This window comes from Natator depressus, chromosome 2 (genome assembly GCF_965152275.1).
Source record: "Natator depressus isolate rNatDep1 chromosome 2, rNatDep2.hap1, whole genome shotgun sequence".
Classification (NCBI taxonomy): domain Eukaryota; kingdom Metazoa; phylum Chordata; order Testudines; family Cheloniidae; genus Natator; species Natator depressus.
Window position 1 is genome coordinate 230,767,962 of NC_134235.1, and position 22,334 is coordinate 230,790,295.

Below are 22,334 nucleotides of genomic sequence, written 5' to 3' on the forward strand. Positions count from 1 at the left end.
GGATGCAGTGTGGATAAGGCTTTTGGCAGCTGCTCATTCGCACCCTTGCACACCCATGCCTTGCCATCAACAGTCTGCCACTTTGACATTTACTGAAATGGTTTAAATTCAAATGTCCCCATATAAAACTAAAATTACTTTGGTCAGCTATGACAGCGGTTGTTTATAAACTTCATTTATCTGTTTAATTTTTAGACTAAATCCTTTTAAGATAACTATTTGTCATTTTTTCCTTTGGTTAACAATTTTTGTCTTAAAACTATATCTAAAAATATTCCTCTCATAAAGACTTTCAAATTATCTTGTACTTGTATATGAATTTGTCTCCTTCTACACACGTGTCCTCATTTGTGCTTCTCGTAATTCTCTCTTGGTCACTTAAGGTGCATTCATTATTAGTCCCCAAATAAAAATCTCTTTTATTTTATGTCTGCACAAACAGTGTCAAAGTTAACGAACATGGATCTTTACTGGCATCTGGTATCTCATTCAACTTAAAATATTTTAAGACATCATCTTTGGTATCTCGTGGGCTCTTCCTGTTTTCTTCTTCCCCCTCTTATGAAAGACTCTATAATTAATATGCTTTTGCATTTTCAGTATTTGACAAACAGGAAAATAAATTGGAGTCAATTCATTCTTAGTATAGAATCAATAACTGGAATTACACTAGGAAAGGGTTCCGTGCATCAAAGATCTGAACTAATGAGGGCTACAAGGACATCAATATATAACAACTGATCTCCTCCTGCCCATATAGAAAGGGGTATTCGGCTACCTCCACCTCACTGTGCCAGACTCCCTGCGATCACACGGAGTGCTCTCCAGGTTTCGTGCTTGGGTGATTGGCCAAGGAGAAGTCCACCAACCCCACAAGGAGTCTGCAGGATTATTCTGCCGTATTAACTTTACAGCAGAAACACCTTCTGAAGGGGGATTCCCCAGCCTGTGTCTGCCTCTGAAGTACTTGACAGTAGAGTGTCATTTTATGGAGAGTAATTAGGGAGGGATGGATGGAGAATTAGCTATGTGTACTCTTTTGGCATAAAAACCTCTCTCAAAACACACCACGCCTGTCTGATATCTGATTTTTATATCAAATGTTTTTTATTCTTTTAAAAACTGTTCAACTGTTATCAAAATAAAGCATAATACAGCATATCACTGAAGTTGTTAATATTTCACAGTAAGTTGGTGCTTCTCTGAACACATGAAGACGACAGACTATTACACAGCTTTTCTGGTGTCTACTGTTCTCAGAGCAATGCTCAGACTACTGCCCCATTTCCTCAACTCCTCACTCAATGTATTATAGCACAAGGAATTTTTAAATGCAACACACTTTACATTTGTAATTGTGATTGCAAAAATTCAACAACTTACGTTCTAAAAGTGAAAGGTGAACTTTCTTCAGAATACAACGGCAAACTTAAAGGAAAACTCCAGGGATTAGTTATAATGCCTTGGGCGTTTAGCCATTTGTTTATATCTTTACTGAATTTAAGATCTCTATTTCATGACCAGAGTTGCTGTTTTAATGATGTACTAATGAGGTACCAGATTGATGATGTAAAGTAAGAATGAAAGCATCTGATCTTCCAAGAATAAGCACTAGAAATCAGAATATTGTAAATGAAAACATTTTTAAAAGATTTTTTTTTAAATTTCTAACCCTTCTTTATATAACTAATCTGCATTTCTAATACACCTGTCACCATTTTATCTAGGTGCCATATACATTATTAAGGATATTTTGGTCTGAAAAGAAAATTAACATTCCTCCCTATTATAATCCACCAACTCAAATGGTATCAGGTCTTGGCCGTAGTCTTCCAAGAGTAATGTTGCTGGGATGTTTTGCTACTCCATCAGTGAAAGAAAGCCTGCTTAGAAAAATCAATCTTCCATTGTGCCTTAGAAGCAGAAAGTGGTAAGGGAGGATTCCACATGGTATCCCATTAAAAACACCCAACTTGTGCCTCCATGTCACCCTGACAACTATCAATCACAGTATTTCTACCTCACCATTCACCCCTAAATCACATCTATGATGGTGGAAAGTGGAGGAAGAGAGAACTTCTGAAATAACAGGCAGGGGCCAAGCTAAGAGCTTTAAAGAGTACAGCACCTTGCACAATGTTGGTGCTTAAATTGCAATAATTTGTGGCCATGAAACACATCTGGAATCAGATCGGGAGCTCAGGGTGTAGAGCACTGTGTAATGCTCTCTCCTTGGTATACCTTACCTACAAAGCACCCCTGATGCGGAGTGTCAAGACACTTGTAGATTCCACGTGGCTTTCAGGTACTCCAGCACTGCAGTGATGCAAGATATATAGCTCATGTGGCAGAGACATAACCCAGAAATTAATGTATTAGTCATCACGAACAGCCTCATATCTTGTCATAGCTAGGTAAAACTTGAAGAAAGTATTTTTGATCACTGCTGCTATGTGGGTATTCATAAGAAGCAATGAGAGTAACAGGGCCTGAAGACAGTGCAACAGCTTAACAAAAGAAATTCTGATTATAGAATGAGATTGTAACTCTTGCCAATACCTCAAAATGCTTCCTCTTCCTACCAGCATGACCTCTGCCTTACTAGGGTTGAGCTTCAGCCAGGAACAGTTCATGCAGATTCCAGTTTCTCTCAAACATTGGGACAGGTTGAAAACAGCAGTGTCTGTGTTTGGTGAGAGATAAAGAGTGCACTATCCCCAACAGAAGGAAGGCATTGCAACTCAGCTTCTCACGATCTTGCTGAGTGCTCTAATGTAAAGTGGTTGCCATTAAAAAGTCTACATTAGCCAATAGCTATCACAAAGTTGTATCTAAGATTGCCAGTCTGGAGTATATGTGGAATGAAAGAGGTGATAAGGTTGGGTCTGCTGGAACCAATGAGTGAACTCCTAGGGAAGAGACGTAGCTGCCCATGACACCCTCTGGGATTGATCCAAGAAGAAGAAGTGAAGCCAGCTTTGAGGGTTCTGTTCATTCCTGCAAGATAGGCCAGCGGCACCTCATGATTAACGATCAAAAACTGATACTAAATGTAAGTATTAGGATAGATGCTTGGCTTCTGTCAGAATCAACTGTTGTTTTATCAGTGAAAGTCAGGGTATGTTGGAGCAACTGGCCACCATCTTGATGGAAAAACTGATTATTTTGCTCCTGCTTTCACCATCAAATTGTGAAGGTGAACAGTCCATATATGAGTATTACCAAAAGATATATTTATGACATACATCATGTTTGGTGATCACTCCTGTGTACTTATGCATAGGGCCTGAGCCAAAGCCCATTGACATCAATGGGTTTTGGATCAGGCCCATAGGGAGACAATTCCTTAGGTATTACATGAGAGGTTTCCTTTAACCATAAACCATGTACGATGTAGAATTCATCTTTGCTCTTACTAACAAGAGTTAAAGTTTGTACAGTGCTTTGAAGATGAAAGCAGTGCACTGTATGTTTACTATAATACCACGTGGTAGAGATGTTTTGAGGACAGCATTGTCTGGCCTACACATAAGAGACAGTGATTAGATATTTTGGCCCAAACCAAACCAGAATTTTCCCTTTCAACTAATTCAAAGAGCAAGGCTCAAAGTTACATAGTTGTCCTATTTATCCTCGACACAAAAAAGTTTATCCTTAACCATTCTGGTTGGGCTGGCAGAACTGGGTTTTTCAAATTCCACTGCACTATGGCTTTTGTTGCCATAATTATTTGGAGCATATGTCCTTGTCAATGATTCAACAAGAGAAGGTTCCCTTTGAGGACCCACTGCTGAAGGGTCCTCAAAGAGAACACCCTCAGTAGCCTCCTCCCATTTATATTGAAGGAGCTCCAGCTTGAACACCTCTACTAATCCCAACAGTGCAATAATGCAATTATAAATATACCTAAGCAACTTTATACTCCCTTGAAATGAAGCTCCCCTCAGTGAGCAGTTTGTCATGTTCTGTGCTAGCTGCTGCTTCTGAATGGAGCTCAGGCGTCATACCATGCAGAGTACATTACAGAATGTAGTGACGAATGCGTGAATAATTGTAGCAAGATTTATATCCAAAACATACACATTAGTCTTACAAAACACATGGAAAAAAGGGCTCTTATAGACAACCCTTTCTGTACCTCCAGCAGCACACTGGGATAAGACTTACAGTTGGAAATCCACATCGCAAATGGCAGCAGCACTCCATCAGTCAGAGATGCCAACAAAATTCTCATCCATTCTTCCAGGGTGCTACTTTTGTCAGCCTTGAGACCTGTGAGTTTCGTTCCACCAGCCCCCAACCAACATTTTCTGCCTTTTTCCATATCAACCTTTGAGTGGAATGATCTTCCCACCCTAGTTTCCAAAGCCACCAATCTCCTGGCATTCAAATCCCCCCTAAAAATTACTTCCCTGAGGCACACAAATCAGTTCATACTACTATTAAAGAAAATTAAAACTACCTAGATTTCTGATTTTGCAATGAGTCCTCTCTTCTGCATGTTTCTATTTTAGACTAAGCTCATTAAGGCAGGAACTGTCTTCATTTTGGTGTTTTGTACAGTGCTTAGAACACTGTTGGCAACTTTCTGGTTCACCAGAGATCTCGCTTTCTATTCCATGTGCTCTTGCTGATGTTCTTTTTCTTGTATGCAAACGAACAGAAATATTATAGATACTGTTTGCAAATGGTCAGATCACACCCAAGACTTAAAGGACTTTAAGAGGTGAATATAGCTGAACCACTCAATAATAGTGATCTTAATGTAATTACATTTAATATCGATGTAGGGAGGGAAATACCAAAGAAACCCACCACAGCAGCAATGAATTTTAAAAAGGGGAACTACACAAAAATGAGGAAGCTAGTTAAATGGAAATTAAAAGGAACAGTGACAAGAGTGAAACACCTGCAAGTAGCATGGAAATTATTTAAAAACACCATAATAGAGACTAAAATTAGATGTATACTCCAAATAAAAAACAGTAAGCAGAGTTAAAAAATGCTACCATGGCTAAATAACAGAGTAAAAGAGGCAGTTAGAGGCAAAAAGGCAGCCTTTAAAAATCAAAAGTGAAATCCTAACGAGGAAAATAGAAAGGAGCATAAACTCAGGCAAGTGAAGCGTAAAAGTATAATGAGGCAGGCCAGAAAAGATTTTGAAGAGCAATTAGCAAAAGACACAAAACTAACAGCAAAAAACTTTTTAAGTACAGCAGGAGCAGGAAGCCTGCCAAAAAATCAGTAGGGCCACTAGACGATCAAGATACTAAAGGAGCACTCAAGGAAAAGAAGGCTGTTTCAGAGAAGCTAAATGAATTCTTTGCATCAGTCTTCACTACAGAGGATGTGAGGGCAATTCCCACACATGACCCATTCTTTTTAGGTGACAAATCTGAGGAACTGTCCCAGATTGAGGTGTCAGTAGAGGAGGTTTTGGAACAAATTGATAAATTAAATAGTAATAAGTCACCAGGACCAGATGGTATTCACCCAAAGGTTCTGAAGGAACCCAAATATGAAATTGCAGAACTACTAACTGTGGTAAGCAACCTATTGCTTAAACCAGCTTCAGTACCAGATGACTGGAGGAAAACTAAAGTAACATTGACTTTTAAAAAAGGCTCCAGAAGTGATCCTGGCAATTACAGGCCAGTAAGCCTAATGTAAGTACCAAGCAAATTGGCTGAAACTACAGTAAAGAAAAGAATTATCAGGCACATTGATGAACATAATATTTTGGGAAAGAATCAATTTGGCTTTTGTAAAGGGAAACCATTCTTCACCAATCTATTACAATTCTTTGAGGGTGTCAAGAAACATATGGACAAGTGTGATCTGGTTGATATAGTGTACTTGGAGTTTCAGAAAGAAAGGTCCTACACCAACAGCTCTTCAGCAATGTAAGCAGTTATGGGATAAGAGGGAAAGTCGTCTCACGGATCAGTAACTGGTTAAAAGATGGGAAACAAATGATCAATTTTCAAAATGGAGAGAGGTAAATACCAGGATCCCCCAAGAATCTGTACTGGGATCTGTGCTGTCCAACATATTCATAAATGATCTGGAAAAGGTGATAAACAGTTGATACAAGAGGTTTTGCTTTTAGCTGTTCTGATCCTGTATAAAAGCCTGCAGCACTCAGGACAGAGACGTGCAGAAAAACAGCTAGAAAGGGGTTTAAAACATTGTAAAAAATCACTTCTCCAAATTAGCATAACAATGATGGTGGTAGTATCATAATGCTTTAGCTTGCATAAAACAGTAGTTTTAGGATTAAGGCTTTAGATAAGTAGCAATTAATGATAGTTTAGAACTAAAAATAAAAAATAGCAGCTGCAATGATTCTCTATTAGAAAGCATCAAAATGAAGGACACACACTGAATTGACCAATAGCGGATAAGAGACAGGGGTGAAGTAAAGTTCAGCAGGTATGACTCAACTCACTCTCCAAAATACCTAAAGGGTGGAGCTAGGAGGAGGATTTATACTAATAGCTAGGAGGAGGCTCAGTTAGTTTCAGTGACAGATGAAGCTGATTGGCTGAGATGATCTCATTAGGCAGGGAATATCTCTGCTAATTTCTGAACTTGAAAAAGCAACCTATTAGAGAAGGCCAGAGACTGAGACAGAGTTGTAAGATTAAGGCTTTAAATAAGCAGAAATTAATGGTCATTTAAATTTAGGGCAGCTTTCACCTCAGCAGCAGCAATTGCTTTCCACTGGCAGCAGACAATGTCAAATATCCGCAGACAGTGTTTCCCTTTTGACAGATCAGAAGGACCCTATTGATGACTCAGAGGGATCTAAGAATAGTAGAAGTGTAGTTTTCTGTTCACTATGAAGGAATATATGGGTTTTGCTTGTAAACAAAGCCAGATGCCTGTGGTCTGAGTGAGATCTTCCCCTGTCCATCCGGTAGTCACTTGGCCAGCGCTTACTGGATGTTAAATGCTAGTGTTAAGTGAACAATTACATTGTTATGTCTTTTATTTGCTGCACTGCTTTAATTCTTCTAATTGTAGATCTATTGCATTTTGCTCTGTTCTATATATTCTTTCTTGCTTTTCTAAAACACACTGTAACCACTTATTACTTTAAATAGATAATACTTTTGCTTTTGAAGAACAACTGCTTGTGTGTTTGTTCTTGAGCAGAAGACTGTGTCCGTGTCCAGGGCCCGCTCTAGGATTTTTGCTGCCCCAAGCAAAAAAATTTTTGGCCCCCGCTTTTTTTTCGTGCCCCGCCCCCGGCTCTGCCCCTTCCCAACCCCGGGCATGCCGCATTTTCCCCGCCCACCCATTGCTTCCTGTGGCTTCCCTCCCCCACCCTAGCTCACCTCTGCTCCCCTGAACACGCTGCCGCTCTGCTTCTCCTCCCTCCCTCTCAGGCAAGGGAAAGGCAGGGCATTCAGGGGAGCAGGTGGAGTGGAGGTGAGCCGGGGGGGGGGAAGTGCAGGAAGTAACGAGGGGGGGGGTAGAGGAACCGCTCTCCGCCCCAGCTCACCTCGCCTCCCCCGAGCGCACCGCCGCTCGGCTTCTCCCTCCCAGGCTTGCCACGCACGAAGGGAGGGGGGAGAAGCGGAGCGGCGGCAGCGCGCTCAGGGGAGCAGGCGGAGGCACGTTCCTAGGGGCGGCCTGGCCGGCGCCAGAATGCTGCCCCTAGAAATGTGCCGCCCCAAGCACCTGCTTGTTTTGCTGGTGCCTAGAGCCGGCCCTGTCCGTGTCCTTTCAAGGGTTAGCAAGACAAGCTTGCTCGGGGGAGCCCTCTGCGGGTCAGAGACAAGCCCCTTGGTAGCACTCTGGCCAGGCCCGCTGATGGCAGTGGGGCAGGGGACACTGCCTGGGAGGGCTGCTGGGCTCCTCGGCGTGCATGGGGTGGTACTGGCAGGAGCAAGGCAGCTGGGCGGGCATGTGGAAGCCCTGGCTGTGCCAGAAGAGCAGACCCAGCAGCGCAGCCGGCAGCAGCTTGCTGGGCACCACCCCGTGCAGGTGCGGCACCACCCCAGTGTCAGGCAGACTGCATCCATGCGGGCACAGCTTGTGCATGCACCACTTGCAGCACGTGGTCCAGCTCTGCGCCCACGTGGCAATGCCACGCCGAGCCAGCAGCAGCATGAGGCCCGGCTCCAGCCCTCCTTGCACGATGTGCAGCAGTAGTGGCTCCCCGCCCCAGCAACCCGCCCCCTGCTGTGCACATGCGGGGGCCAGCACAGGGATTTGGGGAAGGAGTTGGAATATTGTCAGGGAGGGGGCAGAGTTGGGGTGGGGACTTTGGGGAAGGGGTTGGAATGGGGGGCGGGGCTGGGAGTAGCGGGGGAGTTGAGCACCCACGGAAAAGAGGGGAAGTTGGACTCCTATGACCTCAGCCATCCCTTTCTGAGGAACCCATTGACTGTTCTGCACTGGAGCCTGGAATTGCTGTTGGTGGGCCTGACTCTGGCAATTCCTTTGGGGGGGGGGGAAGGGGGCCACAACCTGGTTACCCTTTTCTTAAATTATTGATGGTGTTATTTAATAGAGTGTTATTTAATAGAGCCCAATGCCAAACTTGTAGATAATGTAACTGGCATCTAAAAACTTAGGGTAACAGCAGCACCAAGTGGTAGCAACAACGGCAGCCTGATTACCAATATTATTAGACAGAGCAGAAGGACCCTAGACAAGTCAGAGGGATTATAGGAGGAGTGATTTTCTGTTAAGGAATGACTGGGTATGCCTGTAAATAAATCTGGATGCCTGTGTCTGAGTGCAATCCACCCCCACCCATTCTGTCACCATTTGGTCAGTGCTTACAGGATGTTAGTATTAAATAATAAATGCTTTCTTAATATGTAATGTTAGGTATTACATTGTAACTGCATATAGTCTGTGTATTTTTTTTATTCTCCTGCGCTGCTTTGGTACATGATTTCTAAATGAAAAATAATTGTATTCTATGATGTCTTATAGATTATAGTGTTTTTTCTTGCTTCATTGAATGTATTGTAACTGATTATTTCTTTTAAATAAATGATACTTTGTTTCTGAAGAATTATTGCTTGAATGTCAATCCTTTAAGCCGACGGCTTTATCAGTATCCTCCCATGGGTTAGCAGAATTAGTCTGCTCTGGGAAGTCCTCTGTAGGTTAGAGACAAACCCCCTGGTAAAACCCTGGCAATTCCTCTAAGGCGAGCCACCCCTTATTACCCATTTGGGCGGAGTAAATTGACCATCAATTTATGGTTATAGGCAAGCCAGTACTGAGGGTGCCTTGGGTACAAATAGTGGGATAACACAGTCAGGTGGCAAAATTTGCAGGTGATACAAAATTACTCTAGATAAGACCTAAGCTGGCTGAAGAATTCCAAAGGGATCTCACAAAACTGGGTGACTGGGCAACAAAATGGCAGATGAAATTCATATTGATAAATACAAAGTAATGCACATTAAATGAAGGGGTCTAAATTCTTTCTTATCAATCAAGAAAGAGATCCTAGACTCATCGATAATTCTCTGAAAACATCCGCTCGATGTGCAGCGGCAGTCCAAAAAAGCTAACAGAATGTTGGGAACCATTAGGAAAGGGATAGATAATGAGAGAGTATCATAATGCCGCTATATAAATCCACAGTATGGCCACACCTTGAATTCTGCATGCAGTTTTGGTTGCTTGATCTCAGAAAAGATATATCAGAACTGGAGAAATAAAAAGACAAAAGGGCAACAATAATGATGAGGGGTATGGAACAGCTTTCATATGAGGAGAGATTAAAAGGAATGGGACTATTCAGCTTAGAAAAGAGAAGACTAAGGGGGGATATGATAAAGGTCTATAAAATCATGAATGGTGTGAAGAAAATGAATAGGTAAGTGTAATTTACCACTTCACATAACACAAGGACTAGCAGTCACCTAATGAAATTAATAGACAGCAGGTTTAAAACTAACATAAGGAAGTACTTGTTCACACAATGCACAGTCAACCTGTGAAACTCACTGCCAGGGGATGTTGTGAAAGCCAAAAATATAACTGGGTTAAATAACTAATAAGTTGTGGAGGATAGGTCCATCAATGGCTATTAGTCAAGCTGATCAGAACACAATCCTATGCTCTGGGTGTCCCTAGCCCCTGTCTCCCAGAAGCTGGGAGTGGATGACAAGTGATGGATCAGTTGATAATTGCCCTGTTCTGATCATTCCCTCTGAAGCATCTGGCACTGGCCACTGTCGGAAGACAGGATACTGGGCTAGATGGACCACTGGTCTGATCCAGTATGGCCATTTTTATATTCTTATGACATATACGGAAACAGTTCTGTTTTTTGTTATCCCTGCCACTACAAATTTACTGGCACTTGTGTTGGTTCTAAATTCCCAGGCAAAAATGTTGTGAATATCTATCAATTACTTAAAATAAGAGATCTTTAACAATGCAGTCCTCTTAAAAAACGGCACACACATGACTAGTCCTGGAAATGGAGAGAGAATTTTTAGATTCACAATTGTTAGAACATACAGAAAGGTATAGTTAAGGCCACCAAAATGACCTAGCATTACTCCCATCTTTCACAGATCTGCCACCACCAGCAATTACTGCACCCTGTTTATAAGACAGACATTTTGATGAAGGTCACTTGAGGAAAGATATTTTGGAACAAGTTTAAAGAAGTTCACAGCTTTGGCCTATGAATTTCTTAAATACATTAAATCTACTTTGTGCATAATTTGCTGCTTGAATGGAGAAACTATTGGCTTTGGTTTTGTACATAATATAACTGTTACGCTTGTAGTTCCCCGTTCTTCCTACCCTGCATTCTTATCATGTAAGATGTCTAATTTTTCATCTGGATTTAAGAGATTTATGGCTATGTGTTTATATTATGTCTCCCATTATAACACTTTTACCTTATGAACCCGGCCAATGGGAGCTGTGGGAAGCAGCGCCTGCAGGCGAAGAAGCTGCAGGAACTTGCTGGCTGCCGCTTCCCATAGCTCCCATTGGCCAGGAACAGAGAACCGCAGTCACTGGGAGCTGCAGTGGGCAGTGCCTATGGACGCTGAATGTCAGCAAAATATCTCTCAGCCCGCAATCAGATTACCCTGATGGGCCGCAGGTTGCCCACTGTTATAAACCCTGCATATCTTGGGAAATTGTCTTGAATAACCAACCATCCTGACGTAAAATATTCTTTTCTGACCACTGGGAGAGAGCTAATGTAGGGGGAAAATACAATGGATATATTTCTGGAATGGTCTCTATACTGCTAAATTGCTGCTTTTTTCAGAATCAAAAGATGTTAAAGAAAATTGGAGTTTCTAGTCCTATCTATTCAAAATCCAAACCACTGTGAAGTAATAGTTCAGGAAGTGAGATTGTAGTGAGAGATTCTGCTTTGAATGTTCTAAAATACTTTGCAGCACCTTACTAGAGGCTTACAGAAAACCCTTGGAAGGAGTTTAAAAATACTGAAAAATTCACTTCTTCCAACTGATATAATTAATGTGGTGACAGTATCAGGACACTTTGGTTTGCATAAAGTAGTAATTAGTTTTAAGATTAAGGCTCTAAGTAGAAATTAATGATAGTTTAAATTTAGAAAATCCAACATGGTTGATCAAAATGGCAGGGATGGGGATGACATAGTTCAAATTTAGGTAGGGGAAAGTTCCAGCAAACAAGATGGTATTAGAGGGAGGAACTTAAAAAGGTCTAGAATCTAAGATGGCATCAGGGGAGGAGCTTTCCTACCTAAAAATAAGTATAATGTCATGGGAAGGAGCTGAAAAGCTACAAGCTGATTGGCTGAGAGAGCAACTAGTATACAAGACCAATAGCTAGCAGGCTGAGACTGTAGTGGGTTTGACAGCAGGCTGAGATTATAGGAGGCTTTCAGCTAACAGGCTGAAAGTAGTGGGTTTGAGGCTTTGCATAAGAATAGAAGCTGCCTGAAAAGAAAAACTGAACATCCTGAAAAGCAGCTACCTGAAAAGCAACTACCTAGAAAAACAGCAGCAGCAAAATTCTAAAGTTGCCAGGACAATGAGCAACTGCCTGCTAGCAGCTACCTTGCCAACAGCAACAGAAAAGCAGCAACCATCATTGCATCCGCAGCCCAACTGAGCAACAGCACAGCTGTGGAGCCCATACTTCTGGAAATCAGACAGAGCAGAAGGACCAATTAGACAGGTCAGAGGGAAATTCTGAATAAAAAGTTCAAGTCTGATCTTCTTTTCTATTATTTAAGAGCATATAGGTTTGTTTGTAAATAAAGCTGGATGCCTGCATCTTGAGTGAGATCTCCCCTACCCGTCTGGTAACCACTTGGCCCGTGCTTACAGGATGTTAAATGTTTAACGTTAAGGGTTAATGTTGATGTCAAGTAAATGTTTATTTTTAATGTGAATATGGTAATGGTTTTTCGCATGTGTACAGAGGTCACATATACCACATAGTATTAAGTACAGGGTTAAACTGTATCGCTAAGCTAAAAGCCTTTTGTGTATACAGTAAACTCTATGTACATGTTACATTGAAACTATTGTATTTCCTGTACGTGATAGTTATCCTATATAATCTGTGTCTTTCTTTTCGTTGCATCACTTCTTTTAAATGTAATTCTATTGCATTTTACTCTAGTCTATGTATTCTCTCTTGCTTCATTAAATAAATTGAAATAACCACTTATTTCTTTAAATAAATAAATTCTTTTATTTTTAAAAAATTACTGCTTCTGTGTCTATCCTTGAGTGGAAGGCTGTATCTGTGTCCTTTCAGCGGTTAGCAAAACTAGCTTTCTCTGGGGAGCCCTCTGCGGGTCTGAGACAAGCCCCCTGGTAACATCCTGACAATTCTTTTAGGGCAACCACAACCTTGTTACCCTTCTGTTAAATTAAAAGTGCTGTCATAGGCTAACATATTTGGCATCTAAAATTTTAGGGTAAAAAGATCACTTAATTCTTGAACCCTCAGATCTTCCAAAGAATTTAATTTACCTTAACCATTCCAGAAAAATTCTAGCCTTCCATAACATCAATTATGAAATTAAAGGCTCATAATGGAAGGCAATCCCAATCTCTAAGGATGGGAAGACTAGCATCTCTACATATTTATTCATTGGATTGTTAAGTGACATATTTCCAGAAATATCTCCATTTTTTCCAGTGTTTTTTTGCTAGACTTCCACCGCACAGCTGGAAGGTGAGTATGAAAGGCATCTTGATCTAATTTAAATTTATATACTGAGTTATCTTCAGGAAGATTCCATATCCAGCTAGTAAACATTCCCTGAGGAATTACACCAGTACAAAATAAATCTTAATACTGTTGTCAAATGCTAAAAATTGGAAGTATGGTGAGCCAAGCCCATAGACAGCTGGGTATACAAATAACATCCCACTTTAGTCTTGGACAATTAATTCCATAGACAGATGTGCTCACCATTTAATTTCCTTAAACTATTTGGTAGTTTAATGGGAAGCAATGAGGTCATCGAGATAAAACTTAATAAAGACACCATTTTGCAATACTAATCCTGTCCAGCTACGATCTGCATTTGCCTCCTGCTTCAAATCCCCAAATACCTTCTTCAGAACAGAATATAGTTATGTTTGAACAGAGTGTCACACCTAGTGGGGACATTAATCAAAATATTCTATGATTAAAACTATGTCAGGCAAATTTTAAACTTATCAAGAAGCAAATAATCAAGACACAGCAATAAGAGGATTTGGGGAGGTTAATGGGACAGCCTGACTGAACTCTATTTTCTCTTGGACACAAATTAATGCATAAATAGGTTTGTGGGTCAGAGCTAGAAATTCCAGCAAATTACCTACTGATGGAGCTCTGCATGTTTCTATTTCTCTTGACAAACCTGGTCAAAAGTTTACACAGCAGAATGGAAGGAACCACGCCTACAGTGAGAGAGAGGGTAGTGTTGCCTAGATCCCCACACCAGTTTGAAGGCTTGAACTCTGACCCCACTCATTTTCTCTTGCTTCAGCTGCTCTTCATCAGGATGAACAGCTAACTTTGAGGTCTTTGGCCCAAGAAGGTGGACGTAGTGAATAGCCAGCTTTCTCTGCTGCTGCTTGCCTCTGAAAGGGATGTTGTAAAACTTCCTGCAGGAGATGAACCTAGAAACAATTAAAATTGAGAAGCCATTCCACACAAACTTGTTTTGTAGGTTCCCTGGGGCAAAACATACTAAGCGTTGAACTCACTCAAGGAATTACTCCTCTAACTGCTTATTACTACTACTACTGGAGAGGAGTACCGGTCAAAAGTGTTATGAACACAACACTAATTTCATTAGCTCCATAAATGTAATTAGTATGTAAGTAGACAGTTTTACCTCTGAAAAGTCATTCATTTTAGCTTTTTGTACTGCTGATTCTGCCATCCAATTCCTAAGTACATATCTAGGATTGACAGCTGAAATCAAAGGAAAATCCAGTTTAATTCGGTTATAAAGAGTTGAATAATTTATGAAGTATAAACACCATAAAAAATCAATCCATATTTCTTGATTAATAACCTAGTAAACCTATCCAGACTGGTTAATAATTAAATCACGCAGTATTTTAATATCATGTGCCGCAAAGAGCCGCAGGAGACACATTAAAGAGCCACTTGCTGCTCACGGGCTGCAGTCTGAATATCCCTGGCCTAGGTACTAGCTGAAAACAAACCAAGATGGGATAGAGAGGCATATTTTTTTTATTTCGAGGGAGAAGATACTGCTTAAGGACAATACATGAAAATACACAATGTTAAGCTACGGGACCTCTTGCCAGCATTGTTCTAGGAGCTCAGACTAGGCCAAGAGCAACGCTCTATTACATATGGGGAGGGAAAATTAATTCCATTTCACAGAGGATTTCAAAATTGTTTCAATGATTTCAAAACTAAATTTGCCCTGGTAGGCTTAAGGGGAGTCAGGAGCACCAGCTGAGTCCAGAGCCTCAGAACTTGGGAGCCAGCACTCCTGGGGCTTACAGGGTACATCTATACTTGAATAAAAGACCTGTGGCATGGCCACGGCTGGCCTGGGTCAGCTGACTCAGGCTTGAGGAGCTAACAATTGCTGTGAATACATTCAGACTCAGGCTGGAGCCCAGGCTCTGGGACCCTCCTACCTTGTGGGCAATTTTTAGCCCCACAGCCTGAGCCCTGTGAGCTGGAGTCAACAGACCCAGGCCAGTCATGGGTGTTTAACTGCTGAATAGACATATGCATAATGTCTTGGCTCCCACTCAGCCCACCAGGCGGGCTGCCAAAGAGGAGGATGGGCAGACTGATAAGGTATCAGTCAGGTTCCATCAAAGCCCTGCCCGAGTTACACTGAACCTTGGTTGAAACTGAACTGTCTCTGCAAAACATTTCAACAAATCTGCATTCTCCAGTGGAAAAAAAGTTCTGTTGGAGAATTTCTGACTAACTGCACTCCTGATCCATAACTGGGACTTCTAGCCCTTGCTGCAACACAAATAATAATTATAATAAAAACTTTCTGCAACATTATTGACTGCTATTTAACATTAGTCTTCTAAAAGCACATGTAAAATAATAACTATCCCTTAAAATGGATAAAACTTCAGCTAGAACAGGGGGATCCAAAATACGAAGGTCAAAATAATCATGGTCAACACCCCAGTAGTAGTGGGAATTTGTGCCAAACCTAGTTTTTTAAATCTTATTGATAAGCCACAATCTAATCTCCTTCTATTTTTCACTCGACTCAATGAAAGCTTCCGAAAGAAGTACCTGATCAATATCTCACAAAGGACTATAGCTACCAGCTGCAAATGCAATTACACATGTGAATAAAACTTTCATCCAACAGCTCCCAAAGTAGCATGGTAACTAAAGATGAAGCCTACAATACTTTTGGTGCAAAGTAAGATCAGATCCCCTATTGACTGTGCACCATCTGTGCCTCAAGACTTTCAATAGTTCAAGGTCCTCGATATGCAAACTTTTCACAGATTTCACTGTGGAGCCACAAAATGGCCAGGCAAAATCTCTCTCTAAAGAAGGACCTCAGGATCTGGCTCTCAATATGTAAAAGAACAGCTGAAAAAGCAGCACTAACAACAGTGAATAAATCTAAAAAAAACCCATTTCTCCCACAGGGCTCGATCAAGCATACAATGTATAATATGCCTAAACAAATCAATGGTTGTCATATTTAGTAATTTTGATGCTCATAACTTTAACATTATTAATTGTTAACATTTTAAAAAAAGCCCTTCCTTTCCTAGTGAAAGCCAGCAGAGAACAACTATGCCCACTACTAATGGAAATAGTCAAAGCCTCCTTCAGGGAACCATACCTACCACACTCTTTCAAAAACACAAAGTTCGCCTAATCCTCAAGAAGCCATCGTTTGACTGTGACGACCTCTCCAACTATTGTCCCATCTATAACTTCTCATTCATGAACAAAATAGTAACCACCAAGTTCCAACACGTGACATCAGCTAACATGCTGGATGCCTCCCAAGGGCTCAGACCAGGGCACAACACAGACACAGCTCTAGTGGCACTAAAAGACAACCTTCTTATGGCCACAGACAGTTAAGATCTCCAGGCTCATGCTGCTGGACCTCTCCGCAGCTTTTGACAGAGTGGGCCATGTGGTATTGTTAACCAGCCTACATGATATAGCAGGGACAGATGGTCAAGCACTACAGTGGCTCCAATCATTCCTCTCCAGCAGAACTCCAAGGGTGGTGATGATGATGAACTGGCTCCTCTCCAAAGACCCTCACCTCCCTCCCTGCAGGGATCCATACTATCTCTTCTTCTTTCCAATGTCTTCCAGACAACTGAGGAGACAGCGAGGTGTCATGGGCTCAGCTGTGAACTATATATCTCATTCTCATCTGATGCAATCACCACCACTATTATGACAACACAATGCCTGCAAGGCATCAGCTCTTGGGTGAAGAGAGGCTGGCAAGCTGAACTAAGGCAAGACCGATGTGATGCTAATTGGAGAAGGGAAATACTTTGATGAACTAACCATGACACTGTTTTCACCTTCCACTCAAAGCATACTGCCTCCATTTACCAAATAAGTGTCAAGCCCCAGGATTCAGTTTGACATCTCACTAAGTGTGGATGACCTGGTAGCATCAGTATCTAAAACTACCTTCTTTTACTTCCAGCTTCAATGAAACATTGCTTTTTCCTTGAGGATAAGGACTTGGCCACAGTGATCCATGCACTTGTCTCCTCCAGGCTGGATTACTGTAATTTACTGTATCTGAAGTAGAATGTGGAAACAATGCACACGCTCCAGCTCATATATAATACAGTTGCACAACTCCTTCACAGGATAGGCCATCATGAGCACATCAGGCCTATGATTAAACCCCTCCACTGGCTCCCAAACAGCTTCTCATATCAGTTTAATGCTTTGGTCCTAATCCTCAAAGCAGTTAATGTAGCTGGGACCTGGTCTATTAAAGAATGAATTTTGACCTAATATACTAACTGATGAGACAGTGGCACTCCTCTGGAACAAGGTAGATCACAAAGGCCAGGACACATGAGAGTTGAGGAGATATGGCTACTGAATAGACATTCAGAGGAGATTAGGCAAATCCAGAGTCTGACTGTCTTTAGAAAATGCTGCAAAATCTTCCTCTTTGAAAGGTCTTTCCATCATATGATATTCACAACACTGAACCACCCCCTTCTATGAAAAAAAAGGTAAGTTAATAAAGTCCAAACAATCAGAACCACAAATCCTACCCCTAGTAGAGATTTTACCTTGAAAAGAAAAAAGTGACAAAGACTCCATGAAGTGCACTACAGATTTCGGTATTGCTAATGATTTTACATAGATGGCGCTCAGATATATTACTCCTGGGGGAATTTTGCGCCACTGCGCATGTGCAGAATTCATGTCCCCCGGATTTTTTCTCCGCAGAATAGAGATTCTGGTGGAGAGGTGCTGCAGTTACACTTTTCGTCCACCAGGGGTTGCTGTGGTGCAAGGAGAGAGGGCAGCCAGCCAGAGAGGCTGCATTCCTCACAGCAGGGCCAGGTGAGGAGGCACTGGACAAACAGAGTGGGGCACACAGAGCTGCTAGGCGGTCACGGATTGGGATTCAGAAGGGCTGGGGGCGGCAACTCAGGAGCTAGTGGAGTGACAACGTTGAGCCAGGGGCTGAATGGGAGGTAGGCTGCATGGCCACAAGGGGACAGGGGGTATGGGGCTGCAGGGCCACATGGGAATGGGTGAGGGAGGCTGCAGGACACATATGGCAAAGGGTAGGGGCGTGCAGGGACACACAGGGACGGGGCAGATGTGCCTGACTGAATAGCAGAAGCTAGAGGTCAGCCAGGGTCTGCATGGGGGAAGCTCCCCAATTCCCTAATAATTCCTCCCCCACCCGAAAAAACCTTTTCCATACTTCTCTCACCCACACTCAAAAACCCTCCTGGTTCACGCCCAGGTTTCTTCCCTCTCCCTCAGCTCCTCCAAGCCCTCAAGCCTTTGCACTGCTTCTGAGGAATGCAGGAAATGCATTTCTGTATGGTAGTTTAAATGAATTACTCAAAGTTCTGTATTAATATGCCTAGTAAGGAATCTATTTGTCAAAAACACATTTCCTGAATCTTTTTTTTGGTCTGTATTGTTACAGACATACTTGCTGACAGATAAGTTGAAATAAATTACCGAAATAATTAAAACTGGTCTGATTATATTGTGTTATTTTTAAGAATAAAATATGTATAATTTTGCAAAATTTTAAAGTATTATGTGCAGAATTTTTAATTTTTGGCACAGAATTCCCCCAGGAGTAATATCTGATGATAAGCAGCAGTATAAAACTATGCTAGGATAAGAAATAATTATATGATTTTAGTAATTGCATGTTGATTAGGAAATAATAAAGTTTTGTCAGTATTGCTAGGTCATCTTTAAACAATGCATAAATGAGATTTCAATATTATGTACACAACAGAAATTGATCTTTTGATATAAAATGGTATTGTAGTTATAATGTTAAATCCAAGTCTAGTGAGAAAGAGTGATGAGTGCGGTCTAGTGATTATCAGGAGCTGCAAGCTAGGATTCCTGGGTCAACCACTGGCCTGCTAAACCCAGGGTTGTGAGTTCAATCCTTGAGGGGGCCATCTGGGGCAAAAATTGGGGATTGGTCCTGCTCTGAGCAGCGGGTTGGACTAGATGACCTCTTGAGGTCCCTTCCAACCCTGATATTCTATGATTCTATGAGCTAACTATCAACTCCACCCATTGATTCATTCTGGAGCTTTGAGCTAGTCATTTAAATTATGGGCCTCAATTTCCCCCAAGTGATGTGGATAATCACAATCATAAAAACTACTAACAACATTTACCCTATCTCACAAGTGAAGCTGGATGATTATTAATGTACTTGTAAAGTGATTTGAGATCCTTATATAAAAGGGGCAATAGTAGCAGTAGTAGTAAAAGTACTGATATTTCTGAAATAAATACTATTTTCCTTAAGAGTTAAGATTTCATACAGACATTAAAAATCCCACTTATAATGCTCCGATGTAGATTTACTTGTTGAGTTATATTTTTAGGTGCCAGTTTACCTCTCCAATACCTGTGTGTGTTAGTAATAGGATTATTCTAAATTCGGGGTGACAGGAGCACTGAATCTAGCTCAGAATCAAAGTAAAGTCCACTATTTGATATCTCAGATATCAGGCTAGATTCTCTTAGGCTGCATCTGCTTCTACCTGCCCTTGCCAGGGTTGAATTCCACCCAGAGGACAGTTCAAGTTCCTTGCTGGTGCAGAGATGTGCAATTTAGTCCTCTCTCTGAACCAGCAGAAGTGATTTCAGTCCTTTATCTCAATCACAGTGGTAAACTTTCATTCCTACCAGTCAATTTACATTCAGAAGACTGCCCCCACAGTGGAAAGGGTTAGAGACTTCAGATTTTTAAATGAAAACTTAAATTAGTCTTGGCTTTCAGGGAATGTAAAAAACAGAAGAAATGTGGATTCCACATCCATGGTCACAAAAGCCAGCTATGTACATTTCTGATTTATACTTCATTTTATGGAGACTGTTGGGGGAAAGGGATAAAAGCAAGTTTTAAAAAAACAGAATGTTTTTTGTTTCAACATGTTCAAAGCCTTTTTGTACAAAAATAGCAACTGGTTTGGTACTGCATCTTAATACCTGCTCAACCAAAAAAATGGTGCAGAAAAGTAAATTGTACTTCACAAGTTCTAGATAAGCATTCATAGAGAATTATATTTGGCTTTAATCAAATAATGTAATGCAGAGCAATGTGATGTATCTTGACCTTTGAAAGATTAGAAACCAATTAATAATGTTTGTTCATTAATATCTTTCACTTAGATTAAACTGCCACAGCAACAGGATGAGATTAGTTGTTCACATTCTAAGTAATTATGAAGAGATACTTTAATTTAAAGTAACTGAAACTGTGATAATTTACACAAGGAAAAAGTCTGAAGGGGCTGCGTGGATCATTTTAATTTAATTAATGTAAACACAGTATAGAAGGAGTGAAAACAGTAACCGCTGAAGGAATAAAGCTTCATTTTAAGCCATGAACGTCATGACCATTTGTTCAATTGAAGTATGTATATACAGTTCTGTCAGGATACATTTAGCCAGATTCAGATCTCAATTACACTGGTATAAATCTGAAGTAATTCTATTGAAGTTTAACAGAATTACTCCAAATGTACAGCAGTGTAACTGAGACCAAAATCTGGCCCTTGTTTCTTTTTTTTCATAAAAATATGGTACTTTTTAGCGCTCCTGAAAGGAACGGGTGGATAGCCTTGAAGAACCATGTTTTGTGCAGCTAGGCACTACTTACAAGTGTGATAGTGCTTCTGAGTTGTTGGGGGATTTTGTTTGAATGAAATGAAAATGAAACAAATACAATTACCGTGAAATACAATTACCCAGTCTCTCCCCTCAGACAAAAAAAAGCTGTACCTTGCACAGTACCCTAACAGTCACAGACTCAGGCTCTGTATAACCTGCAGGAAAGCAAACGTACATATTTCTATTCCCAGTGGACAATTTTGATACTTTCTTCAGACCAGTGACATGTCACAACCACAGTAATTATTTAATGGCAATACCCAGTGCGTGGATAGCATACTTCTGTGAATAAACTGTTACCTAATGATTTCCAATCACCTGAAAAGTTCTAAATTCTCCAATTGATGTACATACCTGTCATTCTTTTTCTTCTTGTACTGTCTGAATCACCCATGTTACTATATGTGGAAAACCAAAAAAAAATATTCATGAATTTTGTGCACTTTAACTTCTCTTCTTCATACCACATTTCCCTCTTTTCCCCTTTCATTATAGTTTCCTAGCCTACTGTAAATAGAAAAAATCAATAATTCCATTAGTTGAACAGCAAGAATTTAACAAACATAACTGGCATGCCTACTTTCCCTTTTATCCCTCTCCTAACATTTTCCCAAAATATCATTCATAAAGTATTCAATCTACATTTGTTTAGACTCTTGAAGTACATATACTCCCTCAAGGTTTCTCAGAAGATAATGCATCCAGTGCAAAGTGGCTGAATTTAATTTCTGTACTGAATATATTCTAAATGCATTCCATTTGACATTGTTGACCTAATTTCCTAAACTGCATATGATCAAATGCAAACGGTAAATACTTATTCACTGGCATAAATGCCAAATTACAAATCTCACTGGACATTTACCAGTATCTCAGATTTGCAGCTGCAGCTATGGCAAATGCATGTGCAAATCAGGCACACAATTTTGCCATGCATTTGTGGGGTTTATTTACTTTTTTAAATATTTTGTTCTACTTCCACTGAAGTTAATAGGAGTTTTGCCATTGTTTTCAGTGGAAGCAGGATTAACCCCCTAAGTGCAATTATACTCTGAAAAGTGACTATGAGAAAATGGCATTTTCTTTCTCAGCACATTTGCTCCCTGAGAATTGTATCTTTAAAGAGAATGAGAATTGTCTTGAGTTTAAAAATGTTTGATTTCTCACGTTTTGCCACTATCAGCCCTGCAGAGTCAACACAACTATGTAAGAGCAAACAGGGTTCTTTCTTGGCTTATGAAAGAACAGAATTTTAGCTGGTTCCAACTGCGAAGCAGACACCTATGTAATCCATTGTCTTTCAGTTACACATTGAGTCACATCTGTGCAGTCCCCCATGTCCAAGGCAACAGGGTTGCATAAGTGTATATGAGAAGAGCACCTGACCAGAAGTGAGAGAACACAGCTTGACTTTCAAATCCCAGACTGAATTTGCTGGGTTGTCAATTTAAAAAACAAACATAATTGTA

General features: G+C 40.8%; 1 protein-coding gene across 1 annotated transcript in view; it reads right to left on the bottom strand.

The window, feature by feature from the left end:
- Positions 1-11,951: 11,951 nt before the first annotated feature.
- The window catches only part of LOC141983226 (protein nucleotidyltransferase YdiU-like), a 41,211-nt gene continuing 30,828 nt past the window's right edge, over positions 11,952-22,334 (bottom strand). Inside the window, exons 17-19 of the mRNA XM_074946113.1 lie at positions 21,220-21,263; positions 14,339-14,418; positions 11,952-14,120 (exon numbers count right to left, since the gene is read on the bottom strand). Coding sequence (XP_074802214.1) covers positions 13,998-14,120; positions 14,339-14,418; positions 21,220-21,263 — 247 coding nt within the window. The 3' untranslated portion in view covers positions 11,952-13,997. The remainder of the gene's footprint in view (positions 14,121-14,338; positions 14,419-21,219; positions 21,264-22,334) is intronic.